The sequence below is a fragment of the Lemur catta genome, chromosome 7, assembly GCF_020740605.2.
Source record: "Lemur catta isolate mLemCat1 chromosome 7, mLemCat1.pri, whole genome shotgun sequence".
NCBI classification, from domain to species: domain Eukaryota; kingdom Metazoa; phylum Chordata; class Mammalia; order Primates; family Lemuridae; genus Lemur; species Lemur catta.
In genome coordinates this window covers 72,682,084-72,707,458 of record NC_059134.1, presented here as the reverse complement: position 1 = coordinate 72,707,458, position 25,375 = coordinate 72,682,084, and the positions used below count along the sequence as shown (strand labels likewise).

The 25,375-nt window shown below is 39.2% G+C and overlaps 1 protein-coding gene across 1 annotated transcript; it reads left to right on the top strand.

Annotated features, from left to right (window-relative positions):
* Nucleotides 1-1,705: 1,705 nt before the first annotated feature.
* On the top strand, nucleotides 1,706-23,910 carry SPTY2D1 (SPT2 chromatin protein domain containing 1). Its single transcript, XM_045557662.1, has 6 exons — nucleotides 1,706-2,002; nucleotides 14,438-14,552; nucleotides 15,296-16,828; nucleotides 18,626-18,797; nucleotides 19,898-19,975; nucleotides 20,694-23,910. Exons 1-6 carry the CDS (start codon nucleotides 1,943-1,945, stop codon nucleotides 20,785-20,787), a joined length of 2,052 nt encoding a protein of 683 aa, XP_045413618.1. The 5' UTR covers nucleotides 1,706-1,942; the 3' UTR covers nucleotides 20,788-23,910.
* The last annotated feature ends 1,465 nt before the right edge of the window (nucleotides 23,911-25,375 follow it).

Below are 25,375 nucleotides of genomic sequence, written 5' to 3'. Positions count from 1 at the left end.
TACTGAAGAATGGTATTAGGGTCTTGGTCTTTATCCTAAAAACAATAGGAGGAAACCATTGAAGGATCATTCTACCTGCTAAACCAACTGAAGAAAATTTAGAGATCTTAATCTTACTTTTTTACAGATGAGGAACCTGAGACTTGTCACTTTTTTTCAATATGTCACACCCTAGCTAAATCTCTGTACAAACTCAGAAATCTTGAAGGTAAAATATTTGTAGAGTTGGCCTCCTGCAGGTGTGAACTACTTAACACAGGTGGGCATGTATTTGAAAGGTTAAGTATGGCACAGGTAAGCTAATGCTCTGCTGGGCTTCCCACACAGAGTAAGAAAGTTGAGAATTTCAATTCTTCCCTAGGAAAAAAACTTAATCTCGGTCTGTTGCTTGGACAGCCAGAAGTGGAGAAATTACAATTCAGCATCAAAATGTCAATTGAAAGGAAAACACAGCAGCTTTGCCTAATATTTCTAAACAGCTTTATTGACATATAATTTACATACTGTAAAATTCACCTATTTTAAGTGTGCAATGATTTTTAGTAAATGTACAATGGAACTATCCCCACAATCCAGTTTGGGGGCATTTCTATCACACTAAAAAAATCCTTAATACCCGTTTGATGTCAATCCATGGCCCAGTCCCGCCTCCCAACCCAGGTGTGCCTATTTATTTATTTATTTATTTATTTATTTATTTATTTATTTTTTGAGACAGAGTCTCACTTTGTTGCCCGGGCTAGAGTGAGTGCCATGGCATCAGCCTAGCTCACAGCAACCTCAAACTCCTGGGCTTAAGCGATCCTACTGCCTCAGCCTCCCGAGTAGCTGGGACTACAGGCATGCGCCACCACGCCCGGCTAATTTTTTCTATATATATTTTTAGCTGTCCAGATAATTTATTTCTATTTGGTCTCGAACTCCTGACCTTGAGCGATCCACCCGCCTCGGCCTCCCAGAGTGCTAGGATTACAGGCCTGAGCCACCACGCCCGGCCCTAATTATTTTTAAGTGAGTTTTACTGAATCGAAATGACCTTACAGACCCAAGATGACTCTCAAAAGGAAGCTAGGACCAGGCTCGCAACGAATATGAGGCATACGTGTTCACTAGTGCACGAAAGTATGTCAAAGCTTGCTCTATATGTGAAGTATTCCTTCATTTATTCTCTGAGAAAAAAAACAATTTGGCTTCCCTACGTGGAGCTTATTATCTAAATTGAGCAAAAGCAGAAAGCATGATACCCTGCGCGCTAGCATCTGCGTGGGAGGCGAGCGCACGGCCAGCGCCAGCAGGTGATGAGTAAAGCGCATCCCACACCGAGGACCAGGCGAGGCGGTGTGCGCCTGCGCAGCTTCGCGAGCGCCTCCACGCCGGCAACCAAAATACCTGGTTCGGGCCCCCGTCGGTTCCGCTATTGCGGCGCCGCCGTTTCGGATCTGAGTGCCCACCCGTGATACCCAGAGAATCCAGACCTGGCAAGTAACCCCCACCCCCTTGCTTTCTCTACCCAGATCTCACGAGAGCCGCCAAGATTGCCAGGCCGCGCGGCCCGGCGACCAGGGAAGCCGCTCCCGACCTTCTCCCGTCTAGCCACGCCCCGCAGCTACCAGGCCGCATCTCCTTGGGCGCCGAAGAGCCTAGTCCCGCCCCTTCGGGCCGACGCCAGCAGCCACGTACCACGTTTCTACGAGTCCAGGACCTGAAAGCGGAAGTTACGCAGGGACTCGCGAGCTCAGGGCGGCGCTGGAAGGGTATAGGCTGCTGAGGGAAGGAGGCGGGCAGACGGCATTGGCAGGCGCCGGAAGTGGTCGCGCTGAGGAAGGGTGGGAGAAGGGTAGCTGAGGCAGTTCGCTTAGTTGTGTGTAACTGGGCGCCTCGGCAAGGCGCACTCTCGCTCCTTTCCGAGTGCCTAGCACAGTCTCCCCCGCTTCAGCCAAACATGGACTTCAGGGAAATTCTCCTGATAGCTTCCAAAGGACAAGGTGTCAACAATGTGCCGGTAAGTAGCTGCCGGGCGTCACTGTAGGAGACCCCGGTCTTCAAGTTCAGACTGTGTAGCCCGTGGAACTTCTAGGCAAGCCGCCTGTGAGCTCCAGGAGAGGAAAAACCTGGGTGATAGGTTTGTACTCTTGGGAGCTCCGAGTGAAGCGGTGCTTGGGACACGATGCGGGAGCCGTCCTGTGAGTAGGTTTCGCCGGTTTATTTACCCTGCAACAGGGATTTTGCGGTTTGGGTGCTTTAGTTAGAATTGCCTAAAGCAGTGAATTAGCCGTGCCTGGCACATACTGAAATCTAGCGCTAGTAGTTTCCGACTTCGGCGTAAACTTTAGCCCCAAGGTTGGGGAGGAAGCGTGTATGTAGGGGAGTTCAGGGGTCTTAGGGACTTGGCCTGAAAGAAAGCCTTTGGCTGGTTTTTCGCCGGGTCAAACGTTTAGTAATTTCTTGAACGAATTCTCTGACTCGGCCCCACCCGCTCAGCCAACAAGATGGTTAAATTATCACCTTCCAACGGGTGAGTATCACCCTTTGTATGGGAAAGAGAAGTTTAGCAGATTCCACGAAATCCCTGGCTAGCAGAATGGGTGAGCTAGTTTCAGCTTCCGTTTACTTGTGGCCTTCCAGATTTCGGTCTTTGTTTGAAATCTAGGTCCCATTTGCCCAGTAGATGTTTGCCAATTCACTAATATTCGCACAGCGGTGTAACATTTAAAATCTAAATGCTAAAGTGGTGGAGAGTGCCTGGTTTGCGGGGTTGTAGCTGTTTTGCATAAACTAATCATTTCTGGATCCTCAGATGGTACCCACAGCACAGCTGTAAACCGATAAATTGCATTGTGATACCTGCGGTTTGAGCAGTGAAGTGTGGAATTCAAACAGCTCTCTGTTAAAGTTAATTCAACTGGAATTTATTGAGCTCCCCCTAAGTGTTCTGCATTTCCTAGATTTCTGTATATTGCAATATTAGTTTTTTTTCTCATTTGCCTCTTCTGAGCCTGGCCCATTCTTTTACCCTTCTGAAAATATTGATATGGAGATAATGAAATAACTAGTAAAAAAAAAAGTCTATATCCATCAGTTTACTATATATAAATATTATATATATATATACACACACACACACACAGAGTCATCCCCATCCCATATGCAGAGTCATAAGCTCTGCCTATTGAAGCTGTGGGCTCACTGCCTATTGAAGCTGTGGGCTCAAACTTTTGAAACCTAGAACAACAGAATTACTTTGTGTATCTGTAAATTTCCTAGACAGGTCAACAGTGGGTCTGGTGTCCATTCATCTTTGCATAATTTGGTCCATATTTCATTCTAGATATTCCTGAATTTAAGTAGAGGTGAAAGATAACACTAGCTTTGATTCCCAGGAATGTTCTGTGGAAGAATCAGAACCAAGTTAAGTCACTTCTTATTCTAAAAGCCAATAGCTGTTAGAAAAGCATACAGATAATCCTAGAACAGAAAATTTAAAAATGTATGTATATTTTAGAATGTATGCATTGTATATCTATGATTGAAAGAACAGAAAGTGAAAAGGAAAAAAAATTGGTGAAGTAATTTAAAATTTAATAGATGAGAAACAGATATTTTATGAATCATGCTTTTTTTCTGACCACTCCCCCCCCCCCAGCTAATAAGCCTAGAAGTTTTAGTTAGCATTATAAGCCTTTTTTTTTTTTTTTTTTTTTTTTGAGACAGTATGTCACTCTGTTGCCCGGGCTAGAGTGCTGTGGTGTCAGCCTAGCTCACAGCAACCTCAAACTCCTGGGCTCAAGCAATCCTTCTGCCTCAGCCTCCCGAGTAGCTGGGACTGCAGGCATGAGCCACCATGCCCGGCTAATTTTTTTGATATATATTTTTAGCTGTCCATATAATTTCTTTCTATTATTAGTAGAGATGGGGTCTCGCTCTTGCTCAGGCTGGTCTCGAACTCCTGAGCTCAAATGATCCACCTGCCTCGGCCTCCCAGAGTGCTAGGATTACAGGCGTGAGCCATTGCGCCCGGCCTATAAGCCTTTTTACATGGAATGAAAGTCACAAAAGAAACTATTGAGGAATAGAACAAGATTAGCTAAATTTAATTCATGATGTTGCTTTAATTTGATTCATCTATTTACTTTTCTTTATCAGTTCAAAGTAGTTTGGACACTTTCAAACATACAGCATGTCAACACATCCCCATATGCCCACACCCCATATTTAACATATGTTAACATTCTCCCATATGTATTTCATATATTTTTAAAAGAAATAAAACTTACTTGATACAATAGAAATCTCCAACCCCATTTCCTTTTTTAAATGGCGCAATACAACAGACGTATAGTGTAATAGATTTTTACAAAGCAAGTATCCTATCTACCATCCAAGTCAAGAAACATTTCGAGACAGACAAATTCACACAGAAACCCCCGCCCCTCTCTGCCACATACACCCTGCTTGACATAAACACTTGACTGATTGATAGTCTGAGAACCATAGAGGCTTTGCAGTAACTGATAGCTAGGCTATCTCTCTCTCTAGTCTTAGTTCAATTTTCCTTTTAGCTATCTTTTCTTCCCACATTCCATTTGGATCCCATCAGAGCTAACACTTAGATTTTAAGTCTTTAGAATTCTCAGGTCAGACCTTTACTACACGAAGGAAATCCAATGACTAGTGATGATTAGACTAAAATCCAAACACCTGTACAACTACTTTGGACTCTTTGCAGATCTTTATTTTTTTAAGAGGTGTCTAATGTATCTTTTTAAGGGAAATCGTATCTTTATAATGTAGTTAAAACAAAGGTAGAATTGCATCATGCCTAGAAATTAGGCACAGTATTGTTTCCCAGTGGAAACCTTTATACAGAATAACAACTGATCAAGGTGATGTAACCAGTCATTGTTGCTGGCTCTGTTTATATTTAAAGGAGAAAAGATATTTGGTAACCTTGCACTTGATTTTTCTCCCTGGGTTCCAGTAGCAAAAAACAAGGTAGTTGTCTTGTTTTGATAGAATAGTAAAGCTTAGAATGTGGATTTTTTTTGTGTGTGTGTGATGGGGGTCTCACTATATTCCCCAGGCTAGTCTCAAACTCCTGGGCTTAAGGAATCCTCCCACCTCGGTCAGTCTGTCAAGTAGCTGGGATTACAGGCATGAGCCACTGCACCTGGCAGAATGTGGATTCTTGTAGGTTTCACATAGCTATAATTGATGTCTTGTAGTGCATGAGACAAGTTATATAGTCTCTTAGTCATACTGAAAATCATCCCAGAAAAGATACTGAAGCTCTGGTGTGACCCCCAAACCAAAAGGTAAAGAGCAAGCCTTAATGTAGTGCCAAATACATAAGGATTTGGGGGTCTATAGCCGCTTGAGGATTAGAACTATAGGTACTGAAAATGGAGCTCAGGGACTTTATCAGGGATGGTAAATTCAGATGTCTTCAGGGCCCGGGTAGATAATGTAAATTCTTGAAGTAGTCTGGAGATAAAATGAAAGGTGCCAAGCTCCATGTATTCAGAAGAAGCCTATGATTTGCATAGTAGTTATATTTCCTTTTAAAGAATAGTATGAGTCAACAAAAAAGTTTCTGCAGGTAACGTTTGATCTATAATGGATTATAACGGATTGGTCCCCACTCTTGAATCTGTCAACCTTAAAAACAAGATTCAGGCAACATGATTAAATCTTGAGTTTATTTGAGTGCAAAGTTTGAGGATGGCCACCCAGGAGGACACAGGTTGCAAAAAGATGAGGTCAGTGCTCTGAAGTGGAGAGGTTTGAGGGTCTTTTATATAGGCAAGGTCTGGGAAAGCTTAAGGAGATTTCAACTTTTTCCCAAACAAGTTTAATGCATAGTCACAGCAATTTGATTGGTTATAGACAGTGTTTCTTTTTTAGAAAGAGTATATTTAACACGTCAAGGATGCAGTAGTTAAGGGGTTTTTCATCTCAGGCACCATCTGGTCTGAGCCAGGTACAAGAAAACAAGGAAGGAAGTTAATCTGTAACAAAAGGTCAGTAATTAAGAGGTTAAGAGGTCGAGCTGTGTAACTTGGTTTCTGAAGTTAACCTTCCTCAGGGCTTAACAACTTTTAGAAGCTCCACATAGACAGACTACATACACTTTCTTTCACAGATCTGAAGATGACTTGTCCAGTCTTTGCAGCAGCATTGGACTTCTGTCCTAGAGCAGTACCTCTCAACCAGTGTTTAGGGAGAGGGTCTTTTAGAAACTACTGCCTACAGTATTCCCACAGGAATGGTGTCATTTCCCTTCCTAATCACTACCTAATCGCTTTCTGAATAATAATGATAATAGTAACATTTATAGTGCTTACTCTGTGCCAGGTACTGTTCTAAGCACTTTATATATTAATTAATCACTATAATAACTATATAAGGGGAGTTGTTTTACAGATGAGGAAACTGAGCCCCAGAGACATGAAGAAACTTGCCCAAGGTCACACAGCTAATAAATAATAGAGCTAGTATTGGCAGAGCAGAGAATCTAATCCAGGCAGACCAACTCTAGAGTTCTTGCTCTTAGTCATGATGCTGTGTTGAATGAGGGGAGTGGAGTGTATTAAAGATGGTATAGTGAGGAAGGTTGTCATCTATACAGCATGAACGGATCCAGCTCCCTATTCCCGACTTCCGCCTAATATAGTGTTAGGCAGTAGTCCTTTTGGTTTCTTGATGACATTCTCAGTTTATAGTAGTCTGATGGGAGAGAAGTTTAAAGGCTAAACCAACAGCATTTGGAAACTGGTAGATAAAAAGATAGTTATAGTCTGTTTAGGAGAGTGCCAGCATGATTAACAGAAATAATAGTCTGAAGGTGAGGGAGGATAAGATAGGAAGGTCAGTTACAGACCTCTTTGAGGTAATGGTATTATCCAAGAGGTAGGTGGAAATTAGAGAATGTCACTTAAGATTGAGGTTAGAGCTAGAGATGCAGTGTTGGAGTTAAATTAGAAGTGAGGTATGCCGTAGTGAGAACACTTTTAGACCTGAATTAGGAGACCTGGATTCTAATTTGGATTCTGCTACAAACTGTATGATTGCCAGTAAATACCCAGTTGTCCTTTCTGAACCATTTCTTTTCTTTTCCTTTTTTTTTTTTTTTTTTTGAGACAGACTCTAGCTCTGTTGCCCGGGCTAGGGTGCCATGGCGTCAGCCTAGCTCATAGCAACCTCAAACTCCTGGGCTCAAGCAATCCTCCTGCTTCAGCCTCCCAAGTAGTGTGACTATAGGTGTGCACCACCATACTGGGCTAATTTTTCTATTTTTAGTAGAGACAGGGTCTCACTCTTGCTCAGGCTGGTCTCAACTCCTGAGTTCAAGTGATCCTCCTGCCTCAGCCTCCCAGAGTGCTAGGATTACAAGTGTGAGCCACTGTACCCAGCCATTTCTAACATAGAGGTTGGACTAGAGACTCGAGGTACCTCTGATATTCCTTTTTGTAATATGGTATGTTTTTATAAACACAGTAAAAGTTTACATTTAACCCCATAGCAATTGTGAATAGCATGCTTTGGGGATGTTTTATTTTTACTCTTAGCCACCCAGCTAAGCAAGCCTAATGCAAACCATTAGTTTTCCAGGTCTACATTCATTCCTTGAGTGTGATGTTTTGGGAATATTTAAAAAATTATGTGGTTATTACTGAAGTTAAGGATGTGTTAATAGTATTTTTTGAAGATTTTTAACTCTTAATTCTGACCAGTTATAAATCTCTATGTAAAACCATCAGGAAATTTATATTGTCTACAATTACAACAATATGATATCTCCCAAGTAAGGAACAGCTTTCAAGGAGTGATTGATTCCAACATTACATACAGTATTTGGTGAACACGTTTCCAGACTGAAAGCTCCTTATTAATCTGACCCTGACAGTATAGTTTCAATGCAAGGAATATATGTGTTTTAAAGTGGCTTATTATTTTCTAAGTCTTATGGCTTTAGAATTATAAATCTTGGGAAAATCTCCTATGTTGTGTTTTAACCATGCATAAGCGTCACTGTGGTGGATCATTCATTGAGGTCCAGCAGAATGACTGAGTTAGATTGCAGTGTAATAAAATAGGTATGCTTACAATAAAGAAACTCTTGTCCAGTTGCTTTTCATGAGCTCAAACAATGAAGCAGCCTGATGCCTTGAATCAGATTCAGAATTGATGGGTGCATCTTGATGTGTTGCTGCTAGAGCTAGATGTGACCATCTGATGCAGAGGAAAGTGCCAAATAGTTCTTCTGCTTTAGTAAATAGAATATAATGTAATCCCAGCCAGAGGCTTTTTTCTTTTTAAACATGATTTTCTACTGGGCTACCTGTGAGGTTGACGACCTGTCTTTAAAAATATTGCATTACAACTCATCTTTTGATACCAGGGTCTGATTGCAGCCCACTTTTGAAAGGTCTAGCCAGCTCATTGTTAAGAAGATATATGGTCATATACCCAAGAGAAATTAAAACCTGTGTCCACGTAAAAACTAGTACACAAATGTTTTCAGCAGCATTATTCACAATTAGCAAAAAAAATAGAGACAATCCAAATGTCCAACTGATGAATAGATAATTATGTGGTATAGCTATATAATGGAATATTGTTCAGCCATGAAAAGGAAATACTGATACGTGCTACAACATGAACCTTAAAAACAGTATGCTTAGTGAAAGAAGCCAGATACAAAAGGCCATTTGTATCAGTGTTTTCCAGAGAAACAGACCAGTAGGATTTATTTTAGGGAATTGATTATAGGGGCTGGCAAGTCTGCAATTTGTAGAGTGGGCCAACAGCCTGGAAAATCAGGCAGGAGTTAATGTGATAGTTTTGAGGTAGAATTCCTTTTTTGAGAAATCTCAGTTATGGCTCTTATGCCTTCAATTCATTATCCACATTATGGAGAGTAATCATCTTTACCTAAAGTCAACTGATTGTAGATGTTAATTATGTCTACAAAATACCTTCACAGCAATACCTAGATTAGTGTTTGGTTAAATAACTGGGTACTATAGCCTAGCCAAGTTGACACATAAAATTAATCATCATAGTCACATACTGTATGATTTCATTTATATGAAATGTCCAGAATGGGTAAATGCATAGGGACAGAAAAATACTAGGTTGGTGCAAAAGTAACTGTAGTTTCAGACCATGAATTTTAAATAATTATAACTAGGCTCAAACACATCTTTATTAATCAAAATAGGAAGCTTTACAATCAACACATTTTTGCCAATGAGAAATAAGTTTGTTTATTCCTGTTGCATAAAAATCCGTGCTTCAGGGTTTGACAAACTCTTGGAAAGCATTTTCTGCATCCTCCTGGTTGTGGAAACATTTTCCCTGCAAAAGTTGTCAAAATGCTTGAAGAAGTGGTTGTCGGTTGGTGAGAGGTCAGGTGAATGTGGCAGATGAGGCAAAACTTCGTAGCCCAATTCATTCAACTTTTGAAGCGTTGGTTGTGTGACATGCGTGCAGTCAGGCATTGTCGTGTAGAAGAATTGGACCCTTTCTGTTGACCAATCCCAGCTGCAGGTATTGCAGTTTTCAGTGCATCTCATCAATTTGCCGAGCATACTTCTCAGATGTAATGGTTTCACCAGGATTCAAAAAGCTGTATTGGATCAAACCAGCAGCAGACCACCAAACAGTGACCATGACCTTTTTTTTGTGCAATTTTGGCTTTGGGAAGTGCTTTGATGCTGCTTCTCAGTCCAGCTCCTGAGCTGATCATTGCCGGTTGTCGTGTAAAATCCACTTTTCTTTGCACGTCACAATCCAATCGAGAAATGGGTTATTGTTGTTGAGTACAAGAAGAGAAGACTACAGTTCAAAACAACAATTTTTTTGATTTTCGGTCAGCTCATGAGGTATCCACTTATTGAGCTTTTTCACCTTTTCAATTTGTTTCAAATGCCAGGTGACCGTGGAATGGTCGACATGTCTTTGGCAACTTCTCGCGTAGTTGTAAGAGGATCAGCTTCAATGATTGCTTTCAGCTGGCCGTTGTCAGTTTCCAATAGCCAGCCACTGTGTTCCTCATCTTCAAGGGTCTCGTCTCCTTTGCAAAACTACTTGAACCACCACTGTTCTGTACATTCATTGGCAGTTGCTGGGCCAGATGTGTTGTTGATGTTTCAAGTTATCTGCACTGCTTTACGACCCACTTTGACCTCAAATAAGAAAATCGCTCGAATTTGCTTTTTGTCTAACATCATTTCCATAGTCTAAAATAAATATAATATAAACAGCAAGTAATGACACTAGCAAAAAAAATAAAGTGAGAAATGTGCATTAAAATGATGTATAACATGACCACATTTATTTAAGATTCCAATATCAAACAGCAAATTTCAACAATGCTAAAACCACAATTACTTTTGCACCAACCTAGTAGATTAGTGGTTGTTAGGGGCTGAGGGAGAGGGGAATATGAAGTAACTGCTAAAGGGTAAGGAATTTCTTTGGGGGATGATTAAAATGTTCTGGAATCAGATGGTGGTGATGGTTGTACAACTCTGTGAATACAGTTGATCCTTGAACAACATGGGTTTGAACTGTGTGGGTCCCCTTATACATTGATTCATTTCAATAAATATATTGAAAAATTTGGAGAGAATTTGTGAGAATTTGAAAAAACTTGCAGATGAACTTGTATAGCCCAGAAATACTGAAAAAATTAAGAAAAAGGTATATCATGATGTATAAAATATATGTAGATTCTAGTCTATTTATGTGTTAATTGACTGTTATTAGTAAGGCTTCCAGTCAACAGTAGGCTATTAAGTTTTGGGGGAGTCAAAAGTATATGCAGATTTTTAACTGTCCAGGGTTTCAGCATGCCTAACCCCTGTGTTGTTCAAGAGTCAACTGTTTACTAAAAACCATTTAATTGTACACATTATAATGGATGAATTTTATAGTGTGTGAATTATGTCTGAAAGATATTTTTAAAAATAATAAAGATGATTATCTATGGTGATCCAGTCCTTTTTTCTGCCCCAGATATCTAGGTTGTGACCTAAACTTTGCCTAAGAGAATGTTTTAATATTTTCTTGTTGTCTGTACCTTCGAGTGCATTTTCAAGCTACAGAACATATAAGTAACTATAATTATGACTCAGTTCATGTAAAAAAGATAAAGCCTTATCAGAATAGTGCTAGGCTGGGCGCAGTGCCTCACGCCTGTAATCCTAGCACTCTGGGAGGCCAAGGCAGGTGGATGGCTCGAGGTCAGGAGTTTGAGACCAGACTGAGCAAGAGCGAGACCCTATCTCTACTAAAAATAGAAAGAAATTATCTGGCCAACTAAAAATATATATAGAAAAAACTAGCCGGGCATGGTGGCGCATGCCTGTAGTCCCAGCTACTCGGGAGGCTAAGGCAGTAGGATCGCTTAAGCCCAGGAGTTTGAGGTTGCTGTGAGCTAGGCTGATGCCATGGCACTCACTCTAGCCCGGGCAACAAAGTGAGACTCTGTCTCAAAAAAAAAAAAAAAAAAATAGTGCTGACCTACTGCTTGCTTTTAAAATTATTTTCTAGCATATCCACAAAATACACATTATATAGATTTATTGAACAACTTCTGCATTGTAAGGACAGGATAACAAGTACTGCAAAGTTGTTGGGTCAAATGTGAGACCAGCTTAACTATCCTTAAGGATTAGAAGTGTTTAAAAAAAGCTGAATTTGAGATCGGCATATAAATTGATGGGAATAGGTATATACTTTGAAAAAAGGCCTTTTTTTTTTTAAAAAAGAGGTAGCCTTTGTAATTCTTTTCAGAGCAAATCTGAGTTTCTGAACACTCTTTTCCTGTATTATTATTTTTTTAATTTTTATTTTTTTAAGAGAAAGGGTCTTGCTCTGTCACCCAGGCTGGAATGCAGTAGCATGATCATAGTTCACTGCAGCCTTAAACTTTTGAGCTCAAGCATCATCCCTTCTCAGCATCCCAAGTAGCTGGGACTGCCAGCTACTACTACCATCACACCTGGCTAAAGTTTTATTATTTTTTGTAGAGATAGGGTCTCACTACCTTGCTCAGGCTGGTCTTGAACTCCTGGCCTCAAGCGATCCTCCTGCCTTGGCCTCCCAAATTGATGAGATTACATATGGGAGCCACTGCATCAGCCCAGCCCCTTTCCTCTATTTTTGTTCCCTAAGTAAGTGTTTCTTAAAGGGTGGTACATATAGGCCTGGATATACCATGATTTTAGGTGGCATACAAGTATCTTTTTATTTTAGTAGTTAAATATTTTGATATGAATTGAAAAAATATAACTAGCTTTTCAAGCCAGTCATTTCATGGATATAATTGCTGAAGTAAAGCTATAATAATAGGTCATGGTGTTAGGTCTGTGTATGTTCTTAAATTAGTAAATAATACTATAGATAATATACTAAAAAGGCAAAAATCATGAAGGTAGTATGCAAATGACTGAAGTTTGGTAAACATTGCATTAAACTGTGCCCATTGACACTTATTTCTTTTTCTTTTGTGTACCAATATTCAGGTAAGAGCAACTTTTTGGCTAGACATCCAATTTTCTATCTCTTGGAGTCCCAGGTTAGGACAAAAGATGTCTATCCCAAAATCATGTTAGGTAGTGCTCAGTGCTGAGTCATCTAGACAGCAAACTAGTCCTGTTTTAATTAAGTAACGCTAATGTGTATATTTGCATTTTTCTTGGGAAAACCCTATATAGGCTTTGATTTGACAGGTGAATCTATGAATTATATAGTTGACAGGGACAGGAAAATCTTAAGTCCTGGTGACAAAAATCCACCTTCCTCTTCTTCCAAATCTACCAATGGGATGGAGTGGAATGTGTGCCTGTGCTTATGAGTTTTTATATGTCTTCAGTCAACTTGAATTCATATTTTTGGTGTCCTTTCCGCAGTGAAAATGTGAGCTGCTCGTGAATAAGACCTGTGTTTGAGGCAATTTTATATTTCTACTTAGGTTAGCAGTATTTCTTCTGTTTCTCCTCAGTTTTCCTTTCCCTCTCCTTTTTCTTCTTTAAATATACAGCCCCTATCCACTATGGAAAGTCTACAACTAAATTTACCAACATATGAACTAATTAAAAGATCTCACTGTGACCTAGCCAAGGTGAGTGGGAAAGAAATCTGGATAGCGTTTTGGAATTTCTGACAGGGATGTGTCAGTTCTTAGCAGTGCTACCGTGCAGGATTTTCAGGTTGGATTAGAGCCTGCTTCCTTGGCCAGCTGCTTCATTGGTAGGCTAATTTAGTTGGAATTTCCACCCTGTTTTGAGATGGTTTGTATTTGGCAGCCTTATAGTCAGCACATATCCTTTGGCTTTTCTCCAAGAGTTTCATATGCATCTTGGGAATAATTTTTTGGTTCCTAAGTTGCTTGCTTTGTTCTCAGAGGTTAGTGTTTCTTTTTTTACTAGCCACAGCAACAGGTTCGGTAGGTAAGAATGGAATCTGCCTAACGTGACAAAAGAGGGAGGACACTTTAAAAATCTTATTTCCTGGCCCATAAGTTTAATATGGAATGGTCCTAGAGATGAATCATCCCTGGTCTGAATTATTAGCTCTGTGTTTATCATACTTTTCTCATAATAGATATTTATAAAATGGAAATATTTCTCCTTTCATAGTTCAAATTAACATTATTCTGGTGTTAGTCATTTCCCAATGCACTTACATCAAAACTGAAGTCCAGAGAAATACCATCTGTGCTAGGATAATATGAGCACTTTTTAGGGTGATAGAGAAACCTGCCTACAAGAGAGTTTGTGTGGCAGATTAATACTTAATGAACATAAGAGCTACAGCAAAAAGTTACAGAGACCTAGATCCTTCTTGCTTCTTAGTTTTCTTTGAAATGCTTTTTAGCTATGGTTTGCCCCTAGCCTTTGCCCAAAATAAAATCTCAGTGTTTCCATATCCTAAACAAAATAACCTATGTAGCTATGAGTCTCTAGTAGAAAATCATCTGGAATAGGGTAGTCAGCAAAGAAAATAGTTATGAGGAGTAGATTTTTTCTGTTTCTTTGAAAAATTGGACTTTAAAATGTTTTGTTCTAAGGAAGGCTAATTTTTTTTTAATTGGAATTTTAAAACACAAACTGTTTCTTTTAAGTGGTGATTTTTTTTTTTTTAGTCACCAAGTTCAGGTATTAAACACCTTTTTGGAAAATAACCCCAAAACAGAATTTCTTTGAATTGTTCATTTAAGCATTATTTTGGGATGTGACATAGAAACCCTGCACCTAAAAATAGCCATGTATAATCAATATTTAGTCTGAAATTTTATAGCTAAGCTTTAATGTAGGTTATATGATCTCTTAATTATTCAGAATGGATTTTACAGTTAACATTTAAACCTGTCTGTTGCTCGATATAGTGCCTTATACCTAATAGACTTTTACTCTGTTTTTATTTTTAGAAAAGGTATAGTTTGGCAGTGGGGCCTCCAAAAAAAGACCCAAAAGTTAAAGGTGTTCAATCAGCAGCTGTGCAAGCATTTCTTAAAAGGAAACAAGAGGAACTCAGACAAAAAGGTACACATCTGTAGCCTTATTCTCAATTTTTAAGTCTTCCACTTTCACGTGTAGCTTGTACTTAACCAGTGAATGTTTGTAAAAACATAAAAGGCCAATAGATTTTGGGGACGGGGTGTTGTCTGGGTTAACTGGATTTATGGCTTTACAGATGTTCTTATGTTGATCATTTGTATAGAAGATTTCCTTTATTCCTCCTTAAATTAAAAGCTTTTTGGAGTTAGTGACCATATCTTGTAATTGGAAGTTCCTAATAACTTCATTCTTTAACCTTTGTTCTGAAAATGTTTCTAGCTATTTTGTTTTAATTTTTTTATTAATAAGAGTATTATCTAAAAAGTTAAAATAAGGATAATTTTTTAAACCATTAAGCTCAAGTACTTTTACTTCATGCAAATGACAAACTGATCCAATATGTTTAAGTATTCATTGAGTCGTAATTAATAACAACTGCTAAGTGGATACTAATGTTCCCTTAACTTGGTATATTTATTTCGTATGAACTATTTTCTATATTTAAAGCTGAAAACAGAGTTTCCCACTTGCTTAGTCATATAGAAAAACCTGTATGTGTCCCACTCATTACATAAAGGTGACTCAACTGATACTTGTTCAAATGACTTCCTCATTTGATTCCTAGATGTTTTCAAATTGTAACTTGAATATTGTTTGTGTTTTTAGTTGGGCATACTGCTATCTTGAGTCCTTGAAATAATAACATGTTCTTGTTTTGTCTCTTTTAGCCTTAGAGGAGAAAAGGAGAAAAGAAGAACTAGTGAAAAAGCGAATTGAGCTCAAACATGACAAGAAAGCAAGAGCTATGGCCAAGAGGACAAAGGATAATTTCCATGGTTATGATGGGATTCCTATTGAGGAAAAGTCAAAGAAGAGGCAGGCAATGGAAAGCCACACCAGCCAGGGAACAGACCAAGAGTATGAGATGGAAGAAGAAGATGAATTCTTTGAATATAATCAAGCAGAGTCCGAGCAGGAGTATGAGGAAGAGCAAGAACCTCCCAAAATTGAAAGCAAACCAAAGGTCTCCCTTAAAAGTGCCCCACCACCCATGAACTTCACTGATCTACTCAGGCTGGCTGAGAAAAAGCAGTTTGAACCAGTGGAGATCAAGGTAGTAAAAAAATCAGAAGAGCGGCCTATGACTGCAGAAGAACTTAGGGAGCGAGAATTCCTTGAACGAAAGCGTAGGAAAAAGAAGCCTGAGATAGATGTAAAACTACCTCCAACTGTGTCCAAAAAGGCACCCTCTCAGAAGGAAAGCATGGGCACAAAACTTAGCAAGGTTTATGAAGACAGGCATCCTTCTTCCAAGGGAATGCCCCTTCCTCATGCTGAGAAGAAATCCAGAGCCAGCACTGCCAATGAGAAACACTCAGCTTTGTCTTCATCCAAATGCATGCCAGGAGAGAGGACCAAGGCAGGCTCTGGCAATATCTCCCAACCCTCACTTCGTGAGGGCCATAACAGACCTGTTTTCAATGGGGCTGGAAAGCCCCATTCCAGTACCTATTCACCAAGTGTCCCAAAGACTTCTGCTAGTGGGACTCAGAAATCTGTTACTGAGCACAAAGCCAAAAAATCTCCTTCCCATCCTAACCATTCCAGGCCTGGGCCCGTGGTCCCTCCACACAATAAGGCTAAAAGTGCAGGTGTCAGGCAGCCAGGCAGCAGTTCCAACTCAGCCCCTGGTCGGCCCAGTATAGCAACTGCTCGACCCACAGTTAATTCTGGCCCTACACCCAGGCGGCAGAATGGCAGCTCCAGCTCAGGACCTGAGCGATCCATCAGTGGGACCAAGAAGCCACCCAGTGACTCGAATTCCTCTGGACGAGCAGTCAGTGGTGCTAGTGGCCCTGGACGACCAATAAGCAATTCAAGTGGCCCTGGGCGACCCATCAGTGGCTCAGGTAGTTCAAGACCTGTGGGCAGCTCTGGAGGCCCTGGGCGGCCTGTGAGCAGTCCACATGACCTTCGACGACCAATGAGTGGCTCAGGCCCCCTTGGGCGGTCAGTCAGTGGCCCTGGGCGATCCATAAGTGGCTCAGTTCCAGCTGGAAGGACTGTCGGTAGTTCAGGCCCTGGAAGACCAGTGAGCAGCTTGGGACCTGGGCGAACAGTTAGTAGTTCAGGTCCCCTCATAAAGCCCAAGTGCACTGTTGTCTCAGAAACAATTTCTTCCAAGAATATCATTAGCCGGTCTAGCAATGGACAGATGAATGGAATGAAGCCTCCCTTATCTGGCTACAGATCTGCCCAAGGTAAAATTGCCCCCACCCTAAAGAGTATTTGTCACTAGGAAATTGGAAGAGTACTTTGTTTTATATGACCTGTGACCTTGACCCTGTGAACCCTTTCATGTGCTCTTTAATATACTCTGGTGTTGATAGAATCCTGATGTGTTGTTTGTCCTGTGGCTGAGAGTTTCTTTATGATTGTGGCTTGGAAAAGTCTTTAGAAAGACTTATCTAGGGTCCTCTGTTCACCCATGCATTGTCCCCCAAGTGCAATAAACTTAGCTTTGTGATTTGTGAGACAGGGTGAATGTACATGCTTTACATATATGGTCCACAGGATGAGTTAATCTTTACCTTTTTCTGAGGACCAAAGAGACCCGTCTTCAAGGATCAGAGTGTAATTGTAAGCTTGAAGCCTTTTGATGCATATATATTGAGCAAACATAAGTTAAACACCCATTATGTGCCAGGAACTGTTTTAAACTGTCCTTGTGTTTCTGCTCCTTATAATGGGTAGTATCAGGGTCCCAACCACTGATCCTTTAGGAATCTACTGTCCCAAGGTACAGGATCATTGGTGGCATCTGCTAGCTGCTAAACCATAGTTGCTTCATGCTAATAGGCACTTGTTAGGCCCATGGAGAATATAAAAAGAAACCAATGATGAAATTCCTTGCTTTAAAATTCCTCATTCAACTAGATTATTGATTCTCAACCAAGGGCAGTTTTGCCCCCAGAGGGACATTTGGCAACATCTAGAGACTTTTTGGGGTGGGGGCACAGGGTCTTTCTCTGTCACCTGGGCACAGTGGCATAATCATAGCTCACTGTGACTTCAACCTCCTGGGCTCAAGGGATCCTCCTGCCTCAGCCTCCTGAGTAACTGGGACTACAGGTACATGCCACTGTGCCCGGCTGATTTTTCTATTTTTTGTAGAGACAGGGTCTCACTCTTGCTCAGACTGATCTCATACTCATGGCCTCAAGCAGTCATCCCTCTTCAGCCTCCTAGAATTACAGGCATGAGCCACCATGCCTGGTCTTGGAGACAGTTTTGATTGTCACAACTGGGGGTGGGGGATGCCACTGACATCTAGTAGGTAGAGGCCAGGGTTGCTGCTAATAATGCACAGGATAGTCCCCCACACCAAAGAATTAACTGACCCAAAATGTCATTGTGCCAAGGTTGAGAAACTCTGAGCTAAGGGAGAGAAGCCATGCATATGAAAAACAACTGTAGAAGAACAAAAGGAGTGTCTGCAATCAAAGACTAGAAAGTAGTTGGTCCCACATGCTGGTCTATTGATCAGTGCCTATCTTTTGCAAAGTTTTTATCAGTCTTTTGGTAAAATGACAAAAAAATACTGTAGTCAGTTTTTCTTGTAGTCAAACTTAGTTTGAACAATTATCTGTAATTCTAAGAATCTTTCATACTTCATTGGACTTCAGAGTTTTAAATGAAATTATGTGGTAGTAGATGGTAATTGCTACTTTTGCTGTCTTGGCAAATTTAAAAGTTAGTGATTCTGTGGCAGTTTGTAAATGTTATTTATTTTTTAGAATTTTACTGATCTTTTAAATTCAGAAATATGGGTACTACTAAGCTAGAAAATGTAAATTTCTAGTAAGCCCTGGATAATCAGGAGTTCTGTTTTGGATACTGTGACACAGCAGGGATGATGTAGTAATGACTCCAGCCTGCTCACTCTGTTTTTTAAGGTTACTATCTTAATGTATTTCTCACAATCTCAATTTACATGGAACTCGGGGCCTATTTTAAGTTTTAAGGTTCTTATAAATAATAATGGTTTCTATTCTTAGGTCCTCAAAGGCCTTCCTTCCCCATTGGTTATAAAAGGCATCGAGAATATGAAGAGGAAGATGAGGATGATGAATATGACTCTGAAATGGAAGATTTTATTGAAGACGAAGGAGAATCTCAGGAAGAAATATCTAAGCACATTCGAGAAATCTTTGGCTATGACCGAAAAAAGTAAGGCTAAAGAAGATGTAGATAAATATGGCATACTTTTTATTTTGAATAATTCATGTTAGGGGAGGAGAAATAAACATTGTAAAGGCATTGAATATAATTCTTAATTAGGAACCCTTGAGTGATTGTTAAATAGATTCACTCTTTTGGCACTAAATATTATGGAATTAATTCAGATTAGTTTGTGTAGTTACTTGCACGAAGACCAAAAAATACCTCTTTTGGAAAAGTAGTCTATTGCCTTTAAAAATAATAATTTAAAAAAATGAATACCCCTTTATTATGTTGTCCTTACTAGATATATAATTAATAAGAATGAAGCTGCTTAATGTAGTAGCAATAAATTAGCTTTGAAGTCAGCCATCCACAAAGCCTTGTGAAAGCCAGTCTGATCGGACACCTACTTTTTTCTTTGGTATAAAAAGCTTTGCTGCTGAAGAGTAAGGTCACTGGACAGCTATATGGCACCAGCAGCATTAACATACCTAAGAGCTTGTTACAAATGCAGGCTCTCAGGCCCCACCTCAAACATACTGAATCTAAATCTAAATGGCAGAGGCCATCCTAAGAAAAGGTCTTTTTTTTTTTTTCCTTAAAGACAGTAGAGTAGAAGGAAGAACTAGATTAAAAATCAGATCTAAAAATCTAAATCTTAACTGCTGTTGCTATATAGACAGGTCAAGCCATTAACCTGTCTGCTTTAGTTTCTGTTCTAATGTCCTTCCCTACCTCATGCTCATGAAACTCAAATGAGATTAATGTACACAAAATAATTCTTATATATATTGTGCTTTCAGAATTTTAATATAAATTATCAAATATAGGTGAGTGAGGAAGCATTGTTACATTGGTACCTTCTTCAACATTAGATTCAGGAATAGTTGCCTTCTGAGGGTACTAAGCTCAATTAATTTGTCTTTACTTCAGAAACTCATTTCTACTCACCTTCTACCCCCCTCACTGTCTGCCAGGCAAGGAGGAATAATCCTAAATGTCTGTTTGATTTAGTTATAAAAGAGCTGTTGATTTTTTTAAATGACAGGATATAGTTCCTCTAGAAAATTGCGTTTTTGTTTTTTTGTAACTTTGCCTCTTTTCAGATACAAAGATGAAAGTGATTATGCCTTACGTTACATGGAGAGTAGCTGGAAAGAGCAGCAGAAGGAAGAAGCAAAGAGGTGAGCATAGAACTTAAGACGTTTGTGCTAAAATGTCCTAAAAATTCTTTACTTGTTGCTGTAGTTGCACCACTGGAAAAGGGGGCCTCCCCTAATCCTGTTGTAGCATATTCTTGGCTTTTCTTTCTCCATCAGACACATATCAATCTTGCTAACCTGTAACACTGCTAGCCTCAGGGACCCGATGGAGGTATAGTAGATTCCCTCTGTCTGATTCCTGTTTGGCTATCTGATAGTAAACTAATGATAATTTCTCAGGCAGGGGTAATAAGTAATTACTTTGTTTATACTGTTTATTATTAATAGTAATTACCTATTAATTATAGGTAAATAATTCACCTCAGTCTCAACTCAGAATACTAAACCTTTTTCTCCCTCTTGCCTTCCCTCCTGTGACTAGATAAAATGTCAAGTTAAAGTGTTGGGAAAGAATTAGAATGTTGACGAATAAATGTTTCTTTTTTATTTTTAAAAGCTTTTGCAATGTTAAGGTATTTCTTGTTCTTTGAGAGATCATTTTTCTACTACAGTTTGGGTCCATGACCCCTGGTGAAAAAGAATCCCTGCTAGTCTGTTTTCAGTGGTAGAGCCTTGAGGCATCTTGAGTGTGTCAGCACAATCCATGTGAGCTCCCAGTTAAAATTTCTTTCTTGCTTTTTAAAGAAAGTGGTAATATCATGTATATTGATGAATACCCTCTTAAAAATTTTTTTGGCAGCCTAAGACTAGGTATGCAAGAGGACTTGGAGGAAATGAGACGTGAAGAAGAAGAAATGCGACGTCGAAAGGTCAAGAAGCTTAAGAGGCGTTAGCTGCTGCTTTTATTTTTGTGAACTTCCAGAGACATTCTACTACAAGAATTTCCTGTCTTCAGGCTTGAAGATGCCCCCTTATCATTGTAGATTTATACTTGGGTACTCAAGGAAAAAGAATGCATATTATTATTTGCAGGCTGTCATTTGAGCATTAAGTATTTTCAAATATTTTCCAGGGTGCAATCTGTAATGCAGATGATATATAATGCCCACTGTGTGCTCTTAGGAAGTTAACTGTTCACAGATGCCAGCCTTGATTCTGATGAGCTATGCACTCTAATATGGGGCCGCTCACCAGTCAACCAATCTTTTGTTGTTCCTTTGCTATTTCGAAAGGAGAAAAAAGATTGTTCCTTGACTTCTGTAATTTTTCTGATATGTGACTAGGGCACTGCCTAGCCCCCAATCAAACTTAATTGTCTTTTTATGAGGAACCTGGCCCTCCCATGAATGTTGCCAGCAAAAAGTGACTTGTCCTAATCTATGTTTGGATTGAGAACTTAAAAATGTAGAGTAGGCTTTATAATTATCATATGGATGCCATCCCTGTGACTTTGAAGTACAAAGTAGAATAAATTCTATTCTATATTATTCATGGATTGGATGCTGAGCATTCTTACTAATTTAGGTGATTAGGCAATTAATGAAAAGTTTTCCAAGTTAAAGTACAGGTTATGTGAGTAATATAATATTCTTTTCCAAGTTTTCCTTTCAGATTTACTGTTAAGTTTGGCTTTAGTGTAAAATAGACAAGGTCACTGTGCTGATTGATTTTTACCATAAAAAAATCATTTTTATATTAAAGAAAATATTTTATTCAAACATTAGATTTGAAAGATTAATAGTTTAAAAAATAAGAAAGTGACATGTGAGGCTCCCCTCCTCCCCATTCCCCGCCCATGATAAAGCTATTTTGAAATCCCAAGGTTCCCCTGTACCTCTCGATGTTAATAACTTTGCATTTTTAGCTTAAATTTGTTAGCAAATATTAATGGCAAAAAACCAAAAACTAAATTTATATCTATCAAGAGCACCACCTTCCCTTTTTGTCCATATTGCACTTTTATTTCAAACTATGCACTGTGAAGAGATTTTTTTCCCAGGTAAAAAAGGATATTTCATGTTACTGGTGTTTTACTGGGCTGTGGAATTTCGTTTTCACCCTTCTTTAAATTATATCTATAGATTTGATATCACTTAAATCTAAAGTCCATGCAATTCCAATCAGGCTGACTTAGGATCTGGGTGGAAGGAAGCCAAGTCTAATGGACAGTCAGCAACAGAAAATGAGATATGCTAGAGAACACTTGTCCTTGACTCTTAAATGTGGAGGGTTGGGGGAGGTCAAACATAAGCTTGTAGGACAATTCTACAATAAATGTTCTTGAGCCATTGGATGGTAGGGATTAGGAAGTAGGAGGGTTGTCCTACAAAGAATCTTTACTCTTCAACAGGTCCAGATGTTTTTGTGTATTCCTTTTTATCCATAAAGTTTTGTCTTTATTCTTCAAGTTCGGGTATTATAGATTGCCATTGTTAGCCTCCCTTAATGGGACCAGGTGACCCAGTCCTTTCATCTTTAATTGAGTTTCAAACTTTCAAAGTGCAAGGATTTAATTTTGAAGTTGAATCCCATGAAAGGTGTTTTCATCACTAGGAATAAGAACCCAACTCTCCACATAGAACTGTTATGCTGGTTAGCAGAAAATCCTATTGACTTCCTCTCACCCATCTCAAATACCTTCAATGAAATTTATTTAAGGATAGTATGATGTTGCCATCATTTATGTGCTTTTCCCCCCTCCCCCTTCAAAAGTTTTTTCTTGGACTTTTTTTTTTCAACATTGACTCTGAAATCTGTAATTATAATCAAGTGCTTGTCATAGCTGCAAAATTTCTCTGGTTGCTTAAAGTTTATTAGCACTTAATGATATGGTTCACTTACTTGTAGAGAAAGGCCCTATTGTGGTAAATAAATTTCCAGAACTTGGTAGGAAGAGTCAGGTTTTAACCTTGTGTGTCTCTCACTCCTGAGTACATTTCTTCTATAATATATATGTTGATTTACATCAACATTATAAAAGGGCACTTGTGTGGCTCACTTAAAAAAAAAAATTATGAGTCTTTTAAATTTTGGCTTTGTTTTCAAACCTGTCTTCCACTTTGTCCTTCTGTACATCCTGACTACTCTTACAAAAAGCTCACAAACCTTTGAAGAAACTGGAATGGGCTCTTATTTTATCCAGGTTTATGAATTATGTGCTTTTCTTTTAATATATTCTCCACTGTTGATTTTCAAATTTTCTTAATTCAGTATTTGAAGATGTGCCTTTTATTGGGTAATGTTAATCATGAATGTAGTAATGTTATTTCATGATTGTAATAATGTTACATGATCATGGGTGTGGCATTCTCTAACACGAATGATGTGAAAAGAAAGTAGTTTTCATAAAACTCCTGGCTCTGATTGCACAGTCTCACTTGCTTTTGATGTTGCTGTCAAAGCAAGGGGCACTTTTTAAAGGCTACTTTCAGAACTTTGTATTTTCTCTAAACTATAAATGCAGTTATGTCCATTTGGAGGCCAGGGTACCACATGTCACAGGCAGCCTTACATGTGTGCCGTAAAAAGGTTCAAAGACTGTTAATAAAAAAGAAAGTCTGTGGGAACTCAAAATTTCACTTTTAATGTAATCCCCAAGATTTTCTCCAAGAAATTATTGTTTTGTATTTTGTAACTTAAAAGCAGCTATTAGTACATTTCTGAGATATAGCAGGAGACCAAAACATGTTTGGAAAGAGAATAAATATATGAAGAGAGACTGGTTGTTTTATTTTCAATGTGCTGAATATATTAGACTATTTATTTTCTGAGTGGATGTGATGAAATATTTGGACATTTCGTGTATAATTAAGAGTGGGATATAGATTTTTTTGGAATTATTAAATCCATCATATCTTTTATGTAATGGACAAATCAAGTTTTTTTTTTTTTAAAAAAACTTAGCTTGTTTTCTGGTGCTGTTGACTTGCAAGAGAATATACTTTTGCATATACAGGTGAAAGTTTTACAATTTATGTACATAAGAAATTGTAGGCATTAAAAATATTTTATTGATATTTTTACTGGTTTGCATTTATTGATCACAACTTTAAGATATTCTTTATTTCATCACCCCAAACATTTTTCCAGCTAGAAACCTCAGTAAAATCGTCAGACTTCAGAGATGGGGTTTGCCACCTGTCCACATTCTTTCGCATTCATGTCTGCTCAGCCCCTATTACTGATATCTCTTCTCTCCCCTTACCAACTTAGAGAACTGTTCTGCTCTCAGACGCCCAAGTTAGGAGGTCAGAGCAATAGAATCTAGCTTCATGGCTTGAGTTGTAGAGGTATACTCAAAATGGAGGGAAGAAGCAGAGCTGGGTATACAGTTCCTCTTATCAAAATGAGCAGGTTCCAATCCCCTATAATAAAAAGCTTGAGATGGCTGAGAAGATGAGTCCTTAGAAATGTATATGAAGCAAGTGGGCACAGCCTTGCAGCCAGAGAATGTAGGTACTTAACTCACTGCAGTGTGTTGAGTCTGGGTCATGTAAGAAATATCACAAGAGATGCTAGTATCCTGGATTCAGAAATTACTAAAAAAGTTTTGCTGATGGATTTTGAATTCATTTGTCTTTCCATAAAAAAGGGTAATCCATTCACTGCAAAAGAGCCACTCACAATTTAGCAAACATGCTAAATAACTGTCAAGAAAATGTTCTCTATATAACTGAACGATCTACTTTGCTTGAAAGGGTGTGTTTCGCTTGACTAATGGAACTATATCAGTCATCCCCAAGCATCCACAGAATGGGTACAGTTGCATACAATTTGTTTGCTCCTGTTAGGTTTCTCTCTGTGTGTCTGAAAGTGCCAAAACACCTTTAGAGGGTTTATTAGGAAGATCCTAGCGCTCAGATACCTAGATTAATTGCATAGGTTTTATACTTAGGTTCCTATCTTTGGTTTCATAAACTCAAACTGTGTCATATTGAGGGCTGAGCAGTTAGCTTTTGTTTCTGCATGTGCTACCTTTATTAGCAGTAGTCACTGCTAAAAGAATCAGGCAACTACTTGGCTTTTTCAGTGAGGGAGACATTTAACACACTACCACACTAGAAAAAATTTTTTTTCCCTGGAGCCATGGCATTTTATTAAAACGATCCTTTCTAATTTGTTATTTTTTGTTTGTTTGTTTGTTTGTTTGTTTGTTGTCAGACAAACTGTTTGTCTGTTGCCCAGACTAGAGTGCTGTGGCGTCAGCCTAGCTCACAGCAACCTCAAACTCCTGGGCTCAAGCAATCCTCCTGCCTCAGCCTCCCACGTAGCTGGGACTACAGGCATGTGCCATGATGCCCGGCTAATTTTTTCTATATATAATTTTAGCTGTCCACATAATTTCTTTCTATTTTTAGTAGAGATGAAGTCTCGCTCTTGCTCAGGCTGGTCTCGAACTCCTGAGCTCAAACAATCCCCACCCCCCCCACCCCCCCCACCCCACCCCCCACCCCGGCCTCGGCCTCCCGGATTACAGGCGTG